At 46.3% G+C, this 23,707-nt stretch overlaps 1 protein-coding gene across 2 annotated transcripts in view; it reads left to right on the forward strand.

The window, feature by feature from the left end:
* The first annotated feature begins 949 nt into the window (after positions 1-949).
* Positions 950-23,707, forward strand: part of lpcat1 (lysophosphatidylcholine acyltransferase 1) — an 87,102-nt gene continuing 64,344 nt past the window's right edge. For both annotated transcript variants that reach the window (XM_084312905.1, XM_084312906.1), the window contains exons 1-2: positions 950-1,232; positions 20,772-20,911. In XM_084312905.1, the coding sequence (XP_084169031.1) occupies positions 1,098-1,232; positions 20,772-20,911 (275 nt within the window). In that variant the 5' untranslated portion in view covers positions 950-1,097. The remainder of the gene's footprint in view (positions 1,233-20,771; positions 20,912-23,707) is intronic.

Here is a 23,707-nt window from a genome sequence, read left to right on the forward strand (position 1 = left end):
TAAAAAAAAAATACACAAGATACAAACTAAAGTACAACCTAAAGTACAAAATGCAAGGTACAAAATGCTAACTTTTTCCAATGCAAAATGCAAAAAAACAAGGTATATGAGGTATGGTCCTGGATGTAGTGCTTTTTCTCTCCAGATATCGTAAATCAGATGTCTTAAAAGTCCACTTTGGTACACTTAGTGTGCGGGCCGGGGCTCCACTCCACTGGTCAAATTACTTACTCGTGAGTAGTACGTCCGTTGATAAAGAAAAGCAATGTCCACAGCCGCTCCGTGTATATTAAAGATATTCAAATGGTTTATTTGCAAAGTCTTTCTTTACAGAAGTGGTCCTAAATCTACTTTCCTAAATATTCTTGTCACTCATGCACATACTACTACAAGGTAAGAAAACTGTATTTTCCCAGTCTCCAAATTCACCGCCGACTCCACACAGGAAAAATCCTTCGTAGTGTACCAGCCGTCCAGCCGTGAATCTACTTGCTGGCTTCTGGCTTCAGTTCATTGTTGAGTCCATCCTTTTGGTCCCGTCCAGTCTGGTCGAAGATGCCACTGACACAGAGAGAATCGTGGCTATATATAGAGACCCAAATGTTCTAGAAAGTCTATTATGACATCACCACAACGCTCTAGAAGGTTCTAGGTTCCAGAATGCCCTATTATGACAAATACGACAGTTCAATGACTTTATCTAAATCCAATCAATAATAATAATAATAATAACCAAAACACTCATATGGCCTTTACACTTAGGTAGAATGAAAGTTTACCCCCCTTACCTATACGAAACCACAATTGAACCTACTACTACTGACCCTGATGTACTGACTGCATGGCTTTAGGATGGGGGCTCGCCTTTACGCATGCGTACTAGTAGGCACTCCTCTTTCGGGAGCGCTCCCCGCCCCGCACCTCTCTCCGCTGTTCTCCGCCAGCCGCACCGGGAGGAACGACGGAACGGAAGAGAAGACGGGGGGGGAAAAAAGTCAACTGACGTTATTATAAAACAGTTATCTTTTGTGGAATAAACACACGCGCATATTTTCTTTGGTTTTCTATTCGCAAGCTTTTTTTTTTTTTACTCTGCAATGAAGTTGTCCAGCAGCAGGCATCATCATCCCGGCTCCACGGCGGATGGAGGAGGCTCGGAGTTGTTGGAGGATCCCCCGCTGAGGAACCCCTTCGTTCACGAATTGAGATTCAGCAATGCGGAGAAAATCAAGGTATGAGAGAGCTTCTCAAAATAGTTACAGTTCTGTTGTTGCACGAGAACTAAAAAAAGTAGCACAGGCTTGACACACTCCCACGATAGAGTCGCGACCCCTCCTCAGTTCCCCTCAACGACCCCAAGTTTCCATGCGTGGAACGCGTGCCTGTAGCCTGTGAGTCATGTTGTCTACTGGTCTGTTGACAGCTGGCTATACTTCCTATAGTCACTGTCCGGCTGATGGAGCAGAGGTCTGAAATGCATGGGGTTTACCTGAAGCCCACAGGTGAATTGTTGTCCAATACAGGTTACCTACGTTTTTAAGATTGATTGAAAATTGTATTAACAGATTGCAGAATGGGTACAGTACAGCTCAATACACACAATTGTTAAGGGGATGCAGACCAGAGGAAGACTTTCGTCTTGTTTACATCAGGGTCCCCCATTTTCAATTCATCATAACATATATGACATACATCATGACATACAGATACTGATAGACCGTACTGCTGCCTACATCTATACATTTATGACATACCAGATTTACAAATACAGTACTGTTTGTGATACAAAAATAGTCTAAAAAAGAGAGTATATACATTTGACGAAGAAACTGTACATTGGAGGAGATTGGGTAGGTGGGGTGGAGGGGGGGGGGGGGGTTGGGTAGAATTGCAATGCATTCATTCGTTTAGCCTATAGTCATCAAAATCCATCGAAATATGGTATTTTGAGGAAATGGGCACAATTCCCCACTATTTTGAAAAATTATTATTATTATTATTATTATTATTATTATTATTATTATTATTATTATTATTATTATTATTATTAGCAACAGCGTCTTGTGGTGTGTCAAATGGAGTTCCTATAGTTTACCCACCTTTCACTCGACCTCTGCATCACTGATCGCTACCAAACCTTTCTAATGATGACGGATGATCCAATGGTAAACTAATGTACACCAGTTTATCTTGTCTTTATTTGCATGTCAAAACGTTTTGCATTTGATTTTTACATATCTGGGGCTCGCAACTGGAAAGTGTCTGAGACTGGTCTGTATTCGTGCTGTGCCTCATGTCATGTACTGACATGCTCTTTAGCAGGGCATTATGCACATGCCTGCTACATTCTCTCTCTCTGCATCCAACCTCTCTCCCTCTCACACACACACACACACACGCACACACACACACACACACACACACACACACACACACACACACACACATGTCCACATAAAGACAATGTTTAAAGGACACAAATATTATCAGTGCACTTGTACATTGTGGGTTATTCTGATACAGTCGTGCCCAAATTGACAATGGCAACCAAAGTTACACACACACATGGATGATGAACCTGACAATCTACACACAGCTCATGGATACAGATAGCAGCGTCTTCTCTCACACACACACACAAATATTCATACATTACACACCGCTATACACACCCATATACACATACACATGCATATACACACACACACACACACACGTGTCCTTGTTTTTACAGGCGTATGGGGGCGTCGAACGTTCCTCAGTTAACGCGAGTTAGTTGTGCTTAAAGAGAGACTGCCGGTGAGACGCTCCGGCCCTCCTCACACGGAGGAGACACCAGCGGTTGTGGTGTGGTTGTCGTTTCTGAACAGGCATCCTGAGTGGACCGCAGAAATCAATGGGAGTCTCTCTCTCCCAGCAGTCACTCATCTGACGGACGGTCGGCTTGGAAATCCCTCATCGTCCATCAATCTCTGTCTGGATCGATGCGTTCTCACGCCTGCCGATTAGTGTGGTCTGCTAGCGCCTTGGCTGTCCTGAGGGGACAGAAGGAAACACGCATGAGCACGCACGCACACACACACACACACACACATACACAAACACGCACACACACACACACAGGGGGAGGAAGTGCACTGCACTGACCCGTAGATGGACCTGTCTGCCCTCTCCTCAGGGCTCAGACAGTCCTGCGTAAAACCAAAGCACCGGAGGACTCAGGAAACTGGGCTTCCCATTGGAACAAAATGTTCCCAACAATAGTGTTCCACTCCACTGTACTGGGCACACAAGTGCACTTTCCCATGCGAGTCGTCCACATACTAGACAAGTGGTTGATCGAGGTTGTTTGGCGCTCCCCTTTTTTTGTCGTGTGCTATCACAAGCACAAAGCGCACTTGAACATTGTGTGGAATTTGGCCCGTAGGCCTATTGTTCTCGCTCGGAGAGTCTCTAAAAAAAGTTTTTTTTTTTTAAACACCGTTGTCAGTTTTTCCATTCTACTTTTATAGTAGATGGTAAACAGTTGCTACCTGTTTGTGATGGATCCAGGGGTGGGGTATTAAAACCAGCCACTAGCCAAATACTAGTGAAGCAGTTCTGTTCCGTGGCTGATAAAGTGTGTCTGCTCTAGTCGACTCCTACCTTGGCAGGTAAACAAGCGGACCGTTATTGTGAAATTGACTTCTACCGGGCCACTTCCTGCCCCGTGGTCAGATCAAAGCAGCGAGCGATTAGAGGTAAACTGTACCATGTGTCTTATCTGTGTCTGGTTCCCACCACAAACTACCTGCTGCTAATGTGGCCGCGAGGCGTGTTTTTTTCCCACTGCAGACACATGCGTTGGACACAAGACACTCATTCTCCTTGAACAAAAAACATCACTTCCCCTAAAATGCCACTGGCGGTAAAGCTGGATGGCGCGCACATGTGTGTGTGTTGCATGTGTCTGAGAGGGAGGGCGGGCGGGCGGGCGCTGCTCCGCGCACCAGCACATTCCTCAGTCCTCCGGAAAAAGCCTGTCATTCTCCTTTTTTGAAGGACTGAACTCCCGGCAAACGTGATCCCAGACCAGAGAGAGCGGCATTGTGGACAAACTCGGTCCGGCCCGGGCAAAACAAATGGGACGCACGCAGCGATGTTCAAATCCAGCTGAGTCACACATAGCTGGGCAGTGACCACATCACACGCACCCGCCTGCCAACTCTCTGGTTCGCAGACGGGAGATGTTCGACATTCTTTTGGGCGGTGTTGACGTAGTTTTAAACAATGCCGCTGCCGCCGCTGTCTCGTGTGTATAGGATAAACGGCTGATCTTCCCATTCATACATGGAGGGGAGAGAACAGATGGTGGAGGTAAACGGTACCCTATCACCCCCCCCCCTCACGGTGAGCTGTGGTGTTCCACAAGGAAGCATACTAGGATCGCTACTGTTCCTAATTTATGCAAATTACATGTCGTCAGCTTGTGACTGCAACTTGTTCCTGTTTGCGGACGACTCAGCCCTGCTGGTCTCTGACAAGAACAAGTTACAGGTTGAAAAAGCCCTCAGCTCGGAACTAGGCAAAATCTGCATATGGCTCGCTGATAACAAACTATCATTACACATGGGCAAAACAGAGTCCATTCTCTTCGGTTCAAATAACAAACTCAGCAAGACCGACGGCTTCTCAGTTACAGTGGGTGACAATATTGTCACAAGGAAAGAAGAAATTACCTACCTGGGTTCCATCCTAGAGGAAAATCTTTCCTGTGACAAAATGGCATCCAATGTAATAAAAAAAAGTCAACTAACGAACTTGATTCTTGTACCGGATCTCCTCTCTGGTAAACAAGAATACCCTGAAGACTCTGGCAGGAGCACTCATTCAAGGGTACTACGACTATGCTTGCACCTCATGGTACCAAAGCACCTCAAAGGCGCTAAAAACAAAATTACAAACATCTAAAAAAAGACTGGTCAGACTACTGCTTGACCTTACTCCTAGAACCCACCTCACCCCTGCCCATTTTGACAACCTAGGATGGCTTAGAGTAGACGACAGAGTACAGCAACTTGCAATGGGCTTGGTCTACAAGATACACTACACGACCAAGGTACCCATGTACGTCAAAATACTTCCCAAAAGTCAGTGAATACCACGATCACAACACCAGAGGGAGCTCCACAAATCATGTTAAACCCAGATTCGGCTCAAACAAGGGACTAAACACATTTTGCAATTATGCCACATCAATGTGGAACGCCCTACCCAAAGCTGTAAAGGAATGTGAATCACTACCCACTTTCAAAACCACACTCAAAGAACACCTACGGGAGACTGCAATTCGAAACTGGCCCCTGTAAATGTCCTAACCCAACCCCCTCCAATGTACAGTAAATGACCAAGTATGGTTTTGTCAATATTCCAATGTACAGTTTTGCTTGTACAGTTGTACAGTGTCCCCCAACCACCCACCCCTCCTACCCAACCCCTCCCCCCCCCGCCCACCCAACCACCTCCAATGTACAGCCCCCCCCCCCCCCCCCCAACCACCACCTCCAATGTACAGTCCCACCCCAACCCGCCCACCCCACCTACCAACATCCTCTAATACCCAACCCCACCCCACCTACCCAACATCCTCTAATGTACAGTTTCTACGTCAAATGTATATACTCTCTTTTCTGGACTATTTTTGTATCACAAACAGTACTGTATTTGCAAATCTGGTATGTCATAAATGTATAGATGTAGCAGTACTGTCTATCTGTATGTCGTGTATGTCATATATGTTATGCTGAATTGAAAATGGGGGAACCGGATGTAAACAAGACGAAAGTCTTTCTCTGGTCTGCATCCCCTTAACAATTGTATGTATTGAGCTGTACTGTACTGTACCCATTCTGCAATCTGTTAATAAAGTTTTCAATTAATCAATCAATCAAACATGTGTGTTTTTCTGCTTGCTTTTTAAAAGAGAGAGAGGGAGAGAGAGAAGCAGAGCATTGGCTCCCCAGGTGGAGCTCTCCATCGTCATTATGACCTTCCCGTTGAAATCCATTAGCGGTGAGCAATTAGCACAAACTCCTGTGTAGTCCTCACCATAGGAACAAGATGGACCTCGCCAGGGCCTCCGTGCTATATGTGGCATGGCCAGAAAAGGAGAGAAGAAGAGGGGTGTGTGGGGGGGGGGGGGGGGGTGGTATGGGAGGATGTGGGGAAAAGAGAGAGAGGAAGGGTGATGGTAAGAAAGGGAGGTGTGTGTGAGGGGGGGGGGGGGTTGTGGCTATCAGTTCCAGGAAGAATGGCAACAAATCACTTACAGGGAAAGACCGCACTGTTCTCTTCCCTTTGGGACAAAATATGGATAAAGTAACACACTGCGATTGTTTTGACAGATATTGCGGTTGCGGCATGACCTTCCTAGAAGGCACTTTGAAGTACGTTTAAGTAGCTAAGCTGTACAACAATCTCTTCACAGTACAGCGGTATTGTGATCTACTAGGCGATATAGTATTTATTGTAGGAGACATGCCCGCCCACTGGTTGCTTCTCGTCGCGCCACTCGACTTGTTCATTATGTGTACTGCTCAAATCAAATCCCCATGTGGCAGCCGTTGTTTGATTGATTGATTGAGCATTTTATTAACACATTGTAGAATGGGTACAATACAGTACGGCTCAATACACACAATTGTTAAGGGGATGCAGACCAGAGAAAGACTTGTTTACATCAGGGTCCCCCATTTTCAATTCATCATAACATATATGTGACATGGTTACATTGTTTCTGCCATATCAATGTAAGTATGATATATTGAGCCCTTGTGAGAAATAGGCTTATGACTGTAATGTGACAACCATTTAGACTCTGTTCAAATTACAAGCTTACTCCATGAACTCATTCCAAACATCTTACGGAATATGATCTTTTAAGGAAATGGAGGAGGGGTAGGGTTAAAGGTATAAACTGCCCAGTTGCACACAGCCACTTTAAGGTACTGTACTGTAAGTGCTGAGTGGTATTTGTTTGTTACAATAAGTGGTCTACATGTTAAAATAACAGCTCTATACTCTAACACTAACAGCCATCACTAGTCCGCTCTCAGTCCCTCCGCTCTGCAGTAAACACAAAATACATGTTCTGGTATCCCGTTCCCACTTTATCCAATGAGGAGAGGGAACACCACACTGCAAAAATGATCTGACAAAAATAAGAAATAAATACTAGTTTTAAGCAAATTATGTGCTTGAAAACAAGTAAAATAATTACCAGTACAGTAAGCAATTTGGCTTTGCAAAAATTTGAAATAAGTAAAAATATCTAGGCTTCTGTCTCCTGATTGGATAACGTTTATTTTCTGTTTACTGCAGAGTGGAGGGACTGGGAGACCCATATTACTGATCAAACATTCTATATCAGTGATGGCTGTCGGAATGTAGAGCCATTTAACACATATCTTAACAACAAAAATACAGCACCTTTTTTAAGTTAAGGTCGCGTCACGCGTGTACGATTGTATCCAAGTGTCGCTTGGAATAAGTGAGTTGCATGCTCCATATAGAAACAACATTGTTGTGTTACATAAAGCACAACAAGCATATTTCCTTTCCTTAAATACTTTGATAAACTGTGGTGTCAAGGCTAAATACTGTGTAAGGACACTGTTTGGCCAAGGAATACATTTACATTTAGTCATTTAGCTGACACTTTTATCTAAAGCGACTTACAAGTTCTGTACAACAAGCAGGAAGGGCACAACTCTGGCAGCTAAGGGCCAGTGATATTGTTCGTCAAACAGTGTCGAACTTGAGTGCTACAGTCTTGAGTGCATGGTAGTATAGACATATTAGCATAGTAGGTAGTAGTATAGGCAAGGTAGATTACTTAGTAGTAATAATAATAACTTTATTTATATAGCACCTTTCATGGATTGCAGCTCAAAGTGCTTCACAGCAAATAGCATAAAATGAACATAGGCATAACATTTGCATACAGTTGACAGAATAAAAGCATTGCATAAAGTGCAGACCTAAGAATAGGTATAAAAAACAATAAAAGTAGTGCAATGTAGAAAGTGCAGACATAAGAATAGATATAAAAGACAATAAAAGTAGTGCAATGTAGAAAGTGCAGACATAAGAATAGATATAAAAGACAATAAAAGTAGTGCAATGTAGAACGTGCAGACATAAGAATAGGCATAAAATAAGTACAATAAGTACAGTGTTGCTCGAACAGCCAGTCCCCCAAACACCGCACACATCAATCCCCACCACATCCCCATCCAAGACACCCCCCCCCCCTGATAAAGCGTGTCATGACTGAAGGAAACGCAAACAGCCTGTGCACCGCGCGCTCAGCCGCTCACACCGCCGATGCACGGTGACGGGAGTGCCACCCCCGCGGGCCGCCCCATCTCCCCCGTTCCCGGCGACCTCGCCACCACGAGGAAACCAGTAGCAAAGTGCATACTAGTAAAAGACGGTACGAAGGTTAGTCGTTTTTTTTCATTTCAGATATTGACTCCATTTGATCAGCTCTCCTACAAAAAAAAATAAATAAAAAAGAACAACCTTAAAGGGGCTTGGAATAAACTGTGCTTGGAATAAACTGTCACACTCAAGTGAGATACTGAGTGTAAGTTGACCCTCAAAAAATATAGATACAGAAGCTTAAGTGTTTTTTAGCAACCATATACTGGACAATGATCTTGGTGATAAAACACGGGGGGGGGGATATGGATGTTTTCACCAAGCAAACAAACATTGTGTGAAACTGGCATTTCTGGGTGCAATGTTAATAAACACCCTTCTACTGCGGTACCTGTGCTGTTTCCCTCTCAGCCTATTCTCCATCTGTTTGACACCTTTGCTCTGCCCTCCCAACCCCCATCTGTTTTATAATGCTAGGAGTGTGTGTGTGTGTGTGTGTGTGTGTGTGTGTGTGTGTGTGTGTGTGTGTGTGTGTGTGTGTGTGTGTGTGTGTGTGTGTGTGTGTGTGTGTGTGTGTGTGTGTGTGTGTGTGTGTGTGTGTGTGTGTGTGTGTGTGTGTGTGTGTGTGTGTGTGTGTGTGAAGAATGACATTAGGAAGATAAGACGTTGTACATGTCTCTTGTGTTGGCATGTACTTGTCTGTCCGGTATGGGTGTGGATATATACTGTAACTGAACACTAGGCCTCATATGTAGCAGTGACGCTACACACAGTGCTAGGCTACTTCGCCCTTCATTATGAAGCGCGGGGTAAGTTGTTATCTAGCTAGCTTAAAGGGGAACTATCTTATAAATGGCCTTTTTGAGTGTTTAGCATTGTTTCCTAGCTATGTGAACTTATATTAATATGATCTATGTCTCAAAATTCTCATATTGGCGCATTCTTCCAATTCTCCTCTCACAATATTCACCCTCACTGAACTGAGTCATTTGAAAATGTGCCCTATATGTGATGTCAGAGAGACACCGCTGCATGTTAATGTTCAGGCGAAGACGACGCTGCGCAGTGGTTTAGGAGCCCAGGCTCAAAACAGCTCGAGATCTTGAGGTAGAAAAATGCTGTTTTTGAGGACTTGATTAGAAATACAAAACAATGAATAAAAAAAATATATATATTACAGAGGTGTTCCATAGACTCACAGGAATTGTGTAAAAGTGCCCAAATAGTGAAAGAAATAGTAAAATAGTTCCCCTTTAAGACGGGAGTTTTTGTGTGTGTGATCCACAAAAAAACATAATTGCCTGCCCCCCCCCCCCCCCCCCCCCACCACACACCCCCACCATAGAAAATATGAGTGGATCCCCTCAGATTGTTATGCTGCAAGGATGAGTCCACTGTATGTCAGGTAGGGGGTGGTGAGAAGCGTTGGAGCATCATAAATCACCCCCATTAGTGATTATTTATTTATCTGGCCCCGCAGCCTGCACCTGGGACCCTGGAGGGGGTGGGGGGGTGGGAGAGAGGGAGAGGGAGGGCAGCAAGGCTGGATTCCCCAGAGAGGTGGCAGAAAACACATCATTGTAATGCAGGGAGGGGCGGAGATGGAAGGAGAGAGATGTGATATAGATGGATAGAGGGAGGAATGATGATGGATAGATGTGCTGCAGAATGAATAGGAGAGGGATTGGTGGGTGAATGGATGGATGGATGGATGACTGGGATTGGAGGGATGGATGACTGGGATTGGAGGGATCAATTCCCACTGGGATCAGAGATTACTCTGAGGATGCTGATGAGAGGGGGATGAGAGAGAATGGAACGGAGAATAGAGGGATTGAGATGGAGGGAGGAGAGGACTTGAGGAATGAGTGATAGACAAGAGGGAGGGATTTGGAGTGTTGTCACACAGAAATTACACTATTGGCTTGTGGCCTTGTGGGGGCATGGAGATAACACACACACACACACACACACACACACCACACACCACACACACACACACACACACACACACCGTTACTCCTCCATTATAGAGTAAGAGAAAAGGCAGTCAGCTGACCGCTCATTTTAGTGTGCCATATAGCCTTCAAGACTTTCATTCTTCAGTGACGGAAACCACGTTGCAACTAGTAGCCAGTAGCAACCCTAGTAGTGGCTTTGTTTATTTCCACTAAGGTACACAGTGGCTATATTCCTCTGCAGAAATTCACACTCATCACTATAATCAAATGGACATGTCTACAGTCACTCGTATATTATTATTCTATTATTTATTTATTTGAGTTTTTCTTATAATTCTGTGTGCTTTTCGACACAGATTTGACAAAGCGGCTCAATGGTCACATTTGAATGGATACATAATATCGGAGATTCCAAGCCTTATGGTCTATATTGAGGAATGGTGAATCATGCACCATATTCAGAAGAGAGCACTCTCCTGTCAGAGAGTCTCCTGAGAGAGCTCTTCTCTCCGTGTTCTGGATACACATGAGTGCAGACTCGCCGGTTTTCATCCTATTTTTATTACAGCGTGGTGAGTGTGCTTTTCTCTAGGCGCTACATCCTGACCCTAGTGGAGATAAACAAAGCGACCTCTAGGGTCGGCACATGTGACTACGTTACTGGAGATTAAACTAGTCCTACTTGTATTGATAGATACTCCTGGTCCTCATTCCCCCCCCGGTGCTGCAGCCAGCCTAGGGCTGCTCGATTATTCATTATTGCCTGATTATTAAACACGATCTTACTCATTGATTTGAGGACATCATATGATGACGACTGGATTTGTTTTACCTTTCTTCTTGACCAAAGGCTGCCCTTCTGTCATCTTCTACAAGTTACCAAAGACCTTTCAAAATTACTGGAAAAATGTGCCATGGCTCCCTCCTCCCTCCTCCCTCCTCCCTCCTCCCTCCTCTCTCCTCTCCTCCCTCCTCCCTCCTCCCTCCTCCCTCCTCTCTCCTCCCTCCTCCCTCCTTTCTCCTCCCTCCTCCCTCCTCCCTCCTTTCTCCTCCCTCCTCTCTCCTCTCTCCTCCCTCCTCCCTCCTCTCTCCTCCCTCCTCCCTCCTCTCTCCTCCCTCCTCCCTCCTCCCTCCTCCCTCCTCCCTCCTCCCTCCTCTCTCCTCTCTCCTCCCTCCTCCCTCCTCTCTCCTCCCTCCTCCCTCCTCTTCTCCCTCCTCCCTCCCACACTCCTGTGAAGGAAGGGTGCGCTGCATTTGCAACACAAGACATTGAGAGAAACACGGCATGTTCCTCTAATCATTACATTAATGATACTGTTTCTTCTTTGTACGGATGTCATGCCCATTTATATGCTGATGAGTGATGACACACTTATGTACTGTATTGCTGATTCTGTACAGTTGGCCATTGAGAAATTGCAATTGTCTCTCTTTATTTTTGTTCATTTTCCTCTTTTTTCTTTCCAAAGTCACTTTTCCACATCATTTTCACTTAAACATTCTCCATTTCCTTTTCACAGTCACTTTTTCACATTTTCAGTTAGAAACTTTTCTTTTGCAGTATTTGCATAGCAACTTTTCCCATGTTTGCATCGATGTCTTACCCATTTTTTCCAAGACTCATTATTATTATTTTGCAACTGTCTTTTTATGCTCTTCAGGATGCCCTTGTTAATCTTAAATTAGTTCTTAATGCTAGTAAGACAAAATGTATGTTGTTTTCAAGAGCCAGAAATATTAACTTTGATAATGTGCGGAATATCTACTGTCAGTGGCTCTTGTATAGAGAGAGTCACTGAGTATAAATATCTTGGCCTGTGGCTTGACGAGAAATTTATATTTAAGTTCCATGTGGATAATCTTTCCTCTAAACTGCGACAGAAAATTGGTTTCCTGTACAGAAACTGATCCAATTTTCCTCTATTTAGTAGAAAAAGAATAGTTGAATCAGTCTTCTTATCAGTTTTGGATTATGGTGATGTAATTTATAGGCATTAACTCTTATACCTCTGGATTCTGCATATCACTCAGCTCTTTATCACTCAGGTTTATTACTGGTGACAGATATGGCAGATATGATACTCACCATTGTGTCCTGTATGATAGGGTGGGTTGGCCTTCTCTTGCAGAAAGGCGCAACAAACACAGGTATCTTTATTTATTTTTTTTATTATTATTATTTAAACTTTTTTTTATTGCATTTTTCATTATTCAGACAGTCTTTTTATATGTTTTCCACATCACATCGTTGTGATACAGAACTGCGATAGGAAAACCAACCTGTTCAGTTTCTTCTGAACTGCTATAGAAACTCTGTTGACTAAATGTCAGATGCTGCCCCCCTGAAACCCCCCTAGTTGCCCCCCCCCCCCCCCGATATTATATAAAATGGTAAATGGTGCATTTTTATAGGGCTTTTATCCAAAGCGCTTTACAATTTGTTCCTCACATTTTACCCATTCACTCACACATTCACACACCGACGGCGGAGGCAACCATGCAAGGTGCCAACCTGCTCATCGGGAGAGATTAGGGGTTAAGTGTCTTGCTCAAGGACACTTCGACATGCAGCCCGGAAGGAGCAGGAATCAAACCGAGAACCTTCCAATGACCAGATGACCACTATACCTCCTGAGCCACTGTCACCCTCCATTATATTAATTGGTCCTTACTATGTATGCCAATGGCTTAAACTTTGACTTCTATCTCCACTGTGGATCTTCAAATCAATATTGTAGGCCCTGACTATCAACCTATCCACCACACTTGAGCCAATTCTGGTGAGAAATGGGGAAGCTATCGCGGTTATATTATCATACTGGTCATCGCGTCTCGCTCTTTGCCATTATGAGAACTCTTATCTCCTAGCACCTACTGTGCTCATGAACAAACAATTTGCACTCATGCACGTGACCAGGCCACGGCCCCACGTCCTGCTATAAGACGCCGGACATGGTCACACTCTACCTTCCTCTTTTTTTGTTTCCAACATGGACGCTGCAGTACACTCCGTGAACTAGTTGTTATGAAACGCAGGGAGAAATTACACAATGTTGGGTTTTCGCCGGAGGTTCACCAGCCCCTGGAATTTTCTTGGCACATCCTAACAGCGCATCGGGCCTGTCCTGGGGTTTCCTCACCTCGTGACAGCGGATCGCGCTCGTTGTCCCACGAGACAGCCGTGTGAAGTATTGGCGCGAGGGGCAGGATATTTGGGAAAACATGGTCGTCATGACTCTGTTTTGGGTGTTTTCCCAGCTATCCTAGTGCACGCGGCTAATGCTAATGCTACAATGCTGGGTCTCCGTTCTTTGTTCCCCGCCGAGGGCTGTCTTTACTAAAAGGTCTTCCCTCCTCTTAACCATTCATGCTGACGGTCAATCGGTGTCTAATGTTGGGGGTTTTGACGGGGGCTTGTTTACCATTTCATGGGTGGATGCAGGGAACAAACTTAACTTTTTGACTTACCAGCCATTTGGCTGGTAGATTTGAAAAACTACCAGCCAGGCAGATTTTTTACCAGCCAAAAATTATAAAACGCACGCACACACACAGGGAAATGGAGAGTGCCCCCCCCCCATTTCCCTTTCCCCAGTCCACACTTTCTGCTGTTCTCTGCGTCTGTAAATGCAGATATAAGTACTTTATTCTTATTTTATTATCATTATTATCATTATTTTCTTTCCAATGAAATGAAAATCAGAAAATAAGTGGTATATGATGGAAAATATGAAAGTCAATGCTTGAAGGAAAATGGACTTCGGAAATCAGTTTTCATTCTATTTATTTAATGTTCTGTAAAAGTCTTGTTGAATGTAATGTTTTATGTTTTGTGTGGACCCCAGGAAGACTAGTTGTTCTCATGCAACAGCTAATGGGGATCCTAATAAACTCAAACTCTTCACTAGTCACTCAGTAGGATGTAACTTCCAGAGGCTTTGGTACAGTGAGTGTCTGTCTGGCAGGTCTCCTCAAGACTCAGTGAGAGCTTGTTAGCTTACGCTAACGTAACGTTCATTTCGGGCGATGTGGGCATAAAGGAATGGCGACGATGCAACGCATGTTAGATGCATTTGACCCGTTGTGAGAAAAAAAAACACCACAGACTTATTTCGGCTCGCAAAATAGACGCACTGCTGTGCAGCCTGGCTGCTCGGCTTTAATGCGAGCAGAAGCACGGACTGGGGCGGATATGACTCGCAGAGTTGCCATTAGAGATGTTCCAATACCATTTTTTCCTTTCCGATTCCGATACCTAAGCTTGGGTATCGGGCTATCGGCCGATACGATACTGATCCGATACCAGTGCATACATTAAAAAAATATATATATATATTTTTTTTACAGCTACTGTTTTATATATACTGTTTTTTAGTAATAACTAGAAAGTAATGGTATTTATTCAACAACAGGTGATTGTATAGATTTGTATTAGTATCATTAATCAGAGTATGGGGCTGCAGCACTGCAGATATACCCTACTCCAATGATCCACACGGACATTATTCGTTGCTGCACTTGCTTCCAGAAGGCTCCGTTGAAGTAGCAGAGGCTGTGTTGTGATTTTTGCACAATAAATATTCAATATTCTCTTTTGAGACTCCGCCTCAGACTCTTATCATTTGGCACTAAAAGCTAAACATTGTCACCGATATGGCTGTCCGCAACATGTCATTAATTGTGTACGCGAGGTGGTTCAGTGACCACGCTAACGTGAGCTAGGTTAGCTAGCATGAGCTACCGGGAGATGGAAAGACTAACGTTACTGGATAAAATGTGATTTACGTTGAAATACTCCTTTGCCAACTTGCTGTACTTTGCTTGCAGGTCTGCAGCCATTATTGCTGGATTATGAATAGCCCCAACTTTAGCCAAGGTAACGTTATGGCTAAACCTTTAACGTTAGTTAACGCTAGCTTTCAATGCTAATAACACAACCAAGCGAACCCATCAGAGCTCCCCGTCAACAGCGCTCTGTCGGGAGTAGGGATGGGTACCTTTCACATTTGAACCGATACCGGTACCGGTACCTGTGAATCGATACCGGTACCCAACGGTACCTTTTTTCGGTACTTTAGTCTCAAGAAATTTTATTTACCTACCTCAGTCATGAAAAAAAAATCCAAACTTCAAATAACTACAATTTCGACAGTTTTCGGCTTGTCATTGCTCCGACTGCTTTGTTGTTGAATCAAGTCAAATCCTAGGTAAGCATATATTGTGCGTGTGAACGTTGACATGAAAAGAAAAAGGTAAAGAGAAAAAAAAAAAAAGTAAAAAAAAGATTGTAATACATTTTTAATTTTTTAATTTTTAATTTTAATTTTTTCGGTTTCTCACTTGATTCGATACTCGGTAGTACCGACGTGTTTCGGTTCGGTACCTCAAAAGTACCGAATTCGGTACCCATCCCTAGTCGGGAGGATGGCATTTAAGAAAGTATCTGCTGTTACAATGACAAACAGCATTGACACTTTAATTCACGGTCGGTTAAACACACGTTTGTTTTATAATGCTCACAGCAGACCGCAGTGTTGTTGATAAATTACGTGGTATCGGAGCGCAGAATTAGAGGGTACTCGCCGATACCAGCATTTTAGGCAGTATCGGCGGCATTTCCGATACTGGTATTGGTATCGGAACAACTCTAGTTGCCATGGGTTTTTTCAAAATAAGAGTATCATATGAACCGAACGTTGCTAACTGCCGGAGCCATGGATATTATGACTGGAGCTGCGCTTGGGGCGGAAATGAGACCCGCACAGGATTTTCAAAATAAGAGTATCGATATGAACTACACGGCAGGTGGCGGGCAGACCTCTCATTGTTAGTCGCCAAACCTTAAATCTGCCCGCCATTGGCGGTTGGCGGGTACTTATTTTGTTCCCTGGGTGGATGGGCTGAGGCTCAGGGCTGGTGTGCTTTTTGTGAATCTATGAATTGTGTGCGGGACTGGTGTTTTTCTCTGGTCTGCATCCCCTTAACAATTGTGTGTATGTGCTAGCCCATTCTGCAGTGTGTTAGTGGAGTTTTCGTTAATTTACCCCTTCATGGGTGCACACCACAGTGGAGGTTGCTGCATACCTACTAGTGAGCCACCACTGGTGCTCCATGCTTGTGAAGCAGGTGGCATCAGTCCTTTTTCCTCTGACATGGTGGAACGGTGTCCCGCCCGGCCGACGCCATGAGGCGAGTCGGCCCGGCAGGTGGCTGGTGGGCTGTTAAAGCCTATACCGCCACGGTATAGAATTAGCAGCGTCTGGCAACATTGTTCGAATTGCTGTTTTTTCTGTCAAAAATGGTGTCTGGTGGTGGGGCCTTAGGGCCAGCCGACGTCAGAACATCGCGCAAGGTTTTGAGGTTATTAGCTTTGACCTAGCCGCAAGCTATAACCGCAGGGAGGGCTAGGATGCTGTCAACGCTTGTTCACAGGCATCTTTGGTTGGATCAGTCTCCCCTTGAGGAGGAGAGAAGGTTTTTCCCTCCTCAGGGCTCCGCAGAGGGACTTTGGTCTTTCCTTGGACTTTTGGTCTATTTGACCTAGGCCCCACACCGCCGCGCAGCCAGAGGTGAGGGCGCGGCCTCGCCAGCGGCTGTGGCGAGGCCTCCAACCAGCGGCCATGTTTCCCCCGCCTGAGGTACCCTGGACACAAAGACAACAGGTGATCACAAGGCCGACAGCCTTGGCGGCCGAGGGATCGGCTACATTAGATGCGCACACCCTAAAAAACCGTTGCCGTCTAGCTGTGTCTAGCTCGCTCTCCGGTCACCCCCCCCCCCCAACACCAGCGGGATACGGGCTCTGATTTGTTCCCTTTGGCTGCGGGCCGCGTGCCTTCAGTGAAGCACGGGCGGCCCCACGTTTCGCTTCACATGGGGACAGGGGCTGACACCCAGTTGCTGGCTAGGCCTGGGTCTGTCCGTGAGAATGCTGTGCTGTCAAGCGGCTCCCACGCCACACGTTCTGCGTCTGTGTTTGGTGAGCCTGGTGTTGTGTCTGTCAACGACGAAGGTTGTCAGCGGGGGATCGCAGCGCGAGTTCCCCCAGCCCGCCTTCGCCAGGCCGGGTATCACGTTAGTGCCTCCCCCGACCGGAAGACCGGCGGTGGTCAGTCAGGCGCGCGTGATTTGGGTGGTAGTAATATCACTGCAGGGCTACGGTGTGTAGGAACCCACCCTATCGGGCAGTGTGGGGACCTCACGCCTTGCATGTCCAGCTGTAGAACAGTTCCTCAGCAATCCATGCCGGGGAGGTGTTCAGTGGGGGAGCTTTTATCACCCAGTGTGATGTCAGCTTCCCCCGTATCAAACCGGCCCTTTCTGTCGGGGTCCCCCCTTGGGTGCGATTGCCTCGTTGGTAGTGTCAGGGTGCGATATCCCAGCTCCACGAGACGCCCTGTTTGCACGGTTGGTGAGTCCAGGGTTGGCAACGCACAGCGGGTGGGACCGGGCTGCCTATCTACGGTTCCTGGCGGACCAGTGCCAAGTGGTGGCGGGTGCGCTTGGGATTATCATCACATATGGCTACAGCAGTACCATATGTCGAGGTGGATGGAGAGAACGCTGAGGCGGGGACTTGTGTTGCAGTTTGCACAACCCCACCCTCCGTTTTCAGGTTTGGTACAGACCCTATTGTCAGGGTCAACAGCAGTGACAGCTCTGGCCGACGAGATCCAATCTCTGTTGGCGAAGCAAGCCATCGTCGTGGTCCCAAAGGAGGACGCGATGCGTGGCGTTTCCTCCCGGTATTCTCTGGTGCCCGAGAAATCGGGGGGGGGAGGTCAGACACATACTGGACCTGTCCCATGGGAGGTTCAGAATGTTGACCGTCTCCCACCTGTTACGGCTACTCTCTGGCTCCCCGCATCTTCACCAAGTGCGTGGAGACTGCGCTGGGGCCTCTGCATCGTCGGGGGTTACGAATTGTATTCTGCCCTGGACGACGTTCTGGTCCTTGGCCGGTCAGCGTAGATCGCCAGGTCTCATACCAGGCAGGTGGTGTCTCACCAGTCGTGTCCTGTCCGTGCACTGGGGGTTTACCTCAGGATTCGGGCTCTCAGGGCTTCCGTACAACTGTTTGTTCGTTACGGTGGCCCTTGCGCGGGTGAGGCGCTGTCCAAGCAGCACCTGTCACATTGGTTGTGCCGGGGCGTTGCCTTTTGCTGCACGTTGGCTGGACAGGTCGCGTGAACACTTAAGGCAACTAACTTGTGCTTCCGCGTTTCTCTGATTGGCCACGACGCCCACGTGACCACGCGCTAGCACGCCCCCTTATCCACGCCTGCCGCTACGCCGCGCCAAGCTCCTCTTGTGTGTTGCAGCGCGCGGCAGAGCGGCAGAGGTCCCTGTGTGTTCTCGCCTTCCTCAATTTATACGCATGGAAGTATTGACTACGCCGTAACGAATCATTAAAAAAAGATACCGTTAACTGGAATATGTTGTGCCTTTACACATATGTTGGATTATGTAATTGGTTTGTCATGACAAACAAATAAAAAATCGCGATTTACCCGGTGGCTACAACAACACACAGTGACTACATGTTGCTGTTTGTGTTGAAGCCACACAGAATCCTGGCTCTGATCTATAGGCCGTATGTGGAGAGGGGAGGTGAAGCACTACCTGAGGAGATTACTAACTGTTGGTTCTTTTCTCTCGGCTCATCCGTCACCCCGTGCGAATTGAATTCAGCTGTTTCCCCCCTCCTGTGTCTTTAGATTTGTTTGTCATGACAAACCAGTCAATACTTCCATGCGTATAAATTGAGGAAGGCGAGAACACACAGGGACCTCTGCCGCTCTGCCGCACGCTGCAACACACGGAGGAGCTTGGCGCGGCGTGGATAAGGGGGCGTGCTAGCGCGTGGTCACGTGGGCGTCGTGGCCAATCAGAGAAATACGGAAGCACAAGTTGGTTGCCTTAAGTATTCACGTGGACAGGTCCCCCTCGGGCTGCTGCCCTGTTAGGGGGGGCCTCGGTGGAGGACATCTGTGCTGCAGCCTCATGGTCCTCCCCGGGTCCCTTCGTTAAGTTTTACCTCATGGACATGACTGGGGGTTCTGTCTCCCAGGCGGTTCTGAGGTCTGGGACCTCCCCTGCGTCCTGCCAGTTGGTGGGCTAGCAGGGGTGTGTGGGTGTGTGCCACGGGGTGCTGTGTCACACATGGTCCCGCCTGTACTGTGCGTTTTCAGGGGTCTTTGGTTCCCCCGTTTTCCGCACTTTGGTGGAGTTGACTGCCTCCCCCCCTTCGTTAGGACGGGCGGGTGGACGGGACTCCCCTCCTCCCTGGTAGTGGGGCTTGCGGGCCCTCAGGGGGTACACTTGTCGGGTCACGCGTCTGCTCTGTCCCATATCTCATAATGGCAAAGAGCGAGACGCGATGACCAGTATGATAATATAACGAAAGGTTATCATATAACCTAGTTATATGAATACTGGCAGAGTGTGCATGAGTGCAAATTGTTTGTTCATGAGCACAGTAGGTGCTAGGAGATGAGAATGATCTCATAATGGAAAAGAGCGAGACGCTCTGCCAGTATTCATATGGACACATACAGACAGAGAGAGAGAGAGAGACACACACACACACGCACGCGCGCGCGCGCGCGCACACAGTGAGTAAGTGCTTTCTAGTTCCACAATAGTGTCCTTCCTCCTAACAGTAGCTACAGCACTGGGTTTGTAGATCCATGCATATATATACAGTATATGGAATAATGTATGTAATATTCCACGAAGCTGCGAGGAAGGTATGATTAGTGGTGTGTGACCAGTGATGGATGGTTGTTTGTTCCTCCTTGACGGCAAGAATGAAGTCTGCTACACCCTCCTGGCCCTATAGAACCTGTAGGCACACTTTGTCTTCTGCTTTGGGGCATTATGAAATGTATTGGAATTCTAAATATGTAGTATGTCTTCTCTCTCTCTCTCACACTCTCGCCCCTCTCTCTCTCTCTCCCCCCCCTCCCTCCCTCCCTCCCTCCCTCCCTCCCTCCCTCCCTCCCTCCCTCCCTCCCTCCCTCCCTCCCTCTCTCTCTCTTTCCCCCCCCCTCCCTCCCTCTCTCTCCCCCCCTTCCTCCCTCCCTCCCTCCCTCCCTCCCTCCCTCCCTCCCTCCCTCCCTCCCTCCCTCCCTCCCTCCCTCCCTCTCCCCCCCCTCCCCCCTCCCTCCCCTCCCTCCCTCCCTCCCTCCCTCCCTCCCTCCCTCCCTCCCTCCCTCCCTCCCTCCCTCCCTCCCTCCCTCTCTCTCCCCTCCCTCCCTCCCCCTCCCTCCCTCCCTCCCTCCCTCCCCCCTCCCTCTCTCTCCCCTCCCTCCCTCCCCCTCCCTCCCCCTCCCTCCCTCCCTCCCTCCCTCCCTCCCTCCCTCCCTCCCTCCCCCTCCCTCTCTCCAGATAGGGTTGATGTCTGTGACAGTGTTCCCGGTCCGTCTGCTGCTGTCGGCCTCCCTCATGCTGCTGGCCTGGCCCTTTGCCTTCGCAGCCGCCCTGGGACGCTCGGAGTTCGTTGTGGAGCCACAGTCATGGTGGAGGAGGTGTGTGTGTGTATGTGTTTGTGTGTATGTGTGTGTGTAGTATATGTTTGTATGTGTGTGTACAAATGCATGCATGTGTGAAAGGCCACATGTGCCCGCAGCGAAACATGACACGTGTGTGTGTGTGTGTGTGTGTGTGAATGTCATGTTAACCCTTAGAGAGCCACCATAATCTATACTTATGCCACCATAACTATGTTTGTCTTTTTTTAGGAAGGGGGGGGGGGGGGACAGGAGGTCTTTAGGGGGAGATGGCAGGTCAACAGTAGTCGATCCCACATAGAAGTGGTGACGTCATCTAAAAGCTGGGAACTTGAAGATTGATTTGAGATGCAGCTCAGCACTGTGTGTAGTCTTTCTAGTTATAGATCTGTAGTAACCATTGTGTTTTGGTTAGGCGCCCACTAACGCTTTGAAAGGTTAGAGCAGGGGTGGGCAATTATTTTTCCCGGGGGGCCGAATGAGCAACTGAAAATATGTTGGAGGGCCGGGCCAAAATTCCAAACTCAATTATGCATAATATACATTTTATTTCTATATAAAAAGCAGTAAATGGCATTGTTTTGACCCCTGGTAAGAGTGTATGTTATTATTTGGCAATTAAAAGGTGAGGTTAGCTTTCAAAAATATAATTTATTCAAATACAATTTATTTCCAAAATGATAAACAAAATGTGAAACATTAATAAAAAAGGGCATGTATGAAAAAGTGCTATACAAATACAGTTATTATTTTTAGTTTCATATACTATTGAAACAAGGATTTTCTTAGCTTTCTAAAGACATCACATCATCTTATAGCCAAAATAAACAAGACATGTCACTGAACTGTGTAAAGAAAAGTGTCCCAGTAGCCTTTTTTACTTTACATGCCTATATTAAACATTTAATGTTTTCAGAACTGTGCAAAAAAAAAGAAAAAAAAAAGATCAAGTGTCCCATTTCACTTTTTATATTTCCACATTTTAGTGTTCTTCAGCTCTTTTTTTTCATTCAGTGTGATAAATCCAGTCTCTGTTGAGCTTTAACAAGTCCATCAAAGTCAGGTTGCATGTCTGAGGTGGAGATGCGAAGCACAGCTGCCAGATGTTCATCAGTGAGAGAGGATCTGTACCTGGACTTGGTAAACGTCATGACCAGGGGTGCACCGATATATCGGTCGGGTATCGGTATCGGCCGATAAGTGCCTTGTTGACTGCTATCGGCCTATCGGCCGATAAGCTCAAATGTGCCGATAGCAGCCGCCGATAAATACCCATCAATTTGTGTAGCGTCAAAAGGCAAAAAAAAAAAAAGTTCACTCGCGACCTACCTGCACAACGCCCGCCGTCCCCCACACACACACACAAGCTACTGCATCAAAGTAACTACTTATGATTAACAAGGCATTCGTTTTGTGGCATTAACGTTATATAGTTAGTGTTACACGGACAATAACATCAGCATATTATTATTACCCATAGCAGCAAGGCATTACTCCGAGTCCGTCCCATTAGCTACCGGGAGATGCAAGACTAACGTTACTGGTGAAAATGTGATTTGCGTTGGAATACTCCTTTGCCAACTTGCTGTACTTTGCTTGCAGGTCTGCAGCCATTATTACTGGATTATGAATAGCCCCAACTTTAGCCAAGGTAACGTTATGGCTAAACCTTTAACAATAGTTAACGCTAGCTTTCGGTTAGCTGTTCAATGCTATTAATAACACAACTCCCAGTCAACACCCTCTCTCGGGAAGATGGCATTTAAGAAAGTATCTGCTGTTAAAATGACACAAACATTCGTTTTGTGGCATTAACGTTATATAGTTAGTGTTACACGGACAATAACATCAGCATATTATTATTACCCATAGCAGCAAGGCATTACTCCGAGTCCGTTCATTAGCTACCGGGAGATGCAAGACTAACGTTACTGGTGAAAATGTGATTTGCGTTGGAATACTCCTTTGCCAACTTGCTGTACTTTGCTTGCAGGTCTGCAGCCATTATTGCTGGATTATGAATAGCCCCAACTTTAGCCAAGGTAATGTTATGGCTAAACCTTTAACAATAGTTAACGCTAGCTTTCGGTTAGCTGTTCAATGCTATTAATAACACAACTCCCCGTCAACACCCTCTCTCGGGAAGATGGCATTTAAGAAAGTATCTGCTGTTAAAATGACACAAACATTCGTTTTGTGGCATTAACGTTAGTTAGTGTTACACGTTCAATAACAAGCATATTATTTACCCGAAGATAGCAGTAAACAAGGCATTACTCCGTTAGTCCGTTCATAGCTCAGTTCCATTCCGTTGCTCATTCCGTACCCAACTACACATTCTGCAATCTGTTAATAAAGTTTTCAACCAGACAAATGTATAGAAAGGCTTTGTTTTATTATAACATTTGTTGCAGTAAAATCATTATGTCTCATTTGGTCATGCTGTGGAGCGCTGGTCGGCGGGCCGGGCAGCTAACGTATTAGCTACGTTAAGTGTGTTGTGCTCTCGCAAACAGAACAATGGCGGCATGCCCGAAAGTAGAAAATGAATAAACGCTTGCCGATTGGTGGTAAGGACAGCAGGAGGTGGGTGCTAGCGGTGTGGCGTAATTGGCCGAATCGACTGTCAATCAAAATGGTTATATTGCATTGGCTGAGAGCTCTGGTTGAGAGAACAGTATCCATCTGCAGGCCGCCAGACGATACTTGAACTGATACAGGCTACTGGGAGAGGGATAATGCTACATGGCATGGTGGAATTAATACCATAAACATATTTCTTGATGTTTCCTTTTTTTAAGTAAGTAAAGAGGC

Source organism: Notolepis coatsorum (genome assembly GCF_963971535.1).
Source record: "Notolepis coatsorum genome assembly, chromosome: 4".
Taxonomy (NCBI): domain Eukaryota; kingdom Metazoa; phylum Chordata; class Actinopteri; order Aulopiformes; family Paralepididae; genus Notolepis; species Notolepis coatsorum.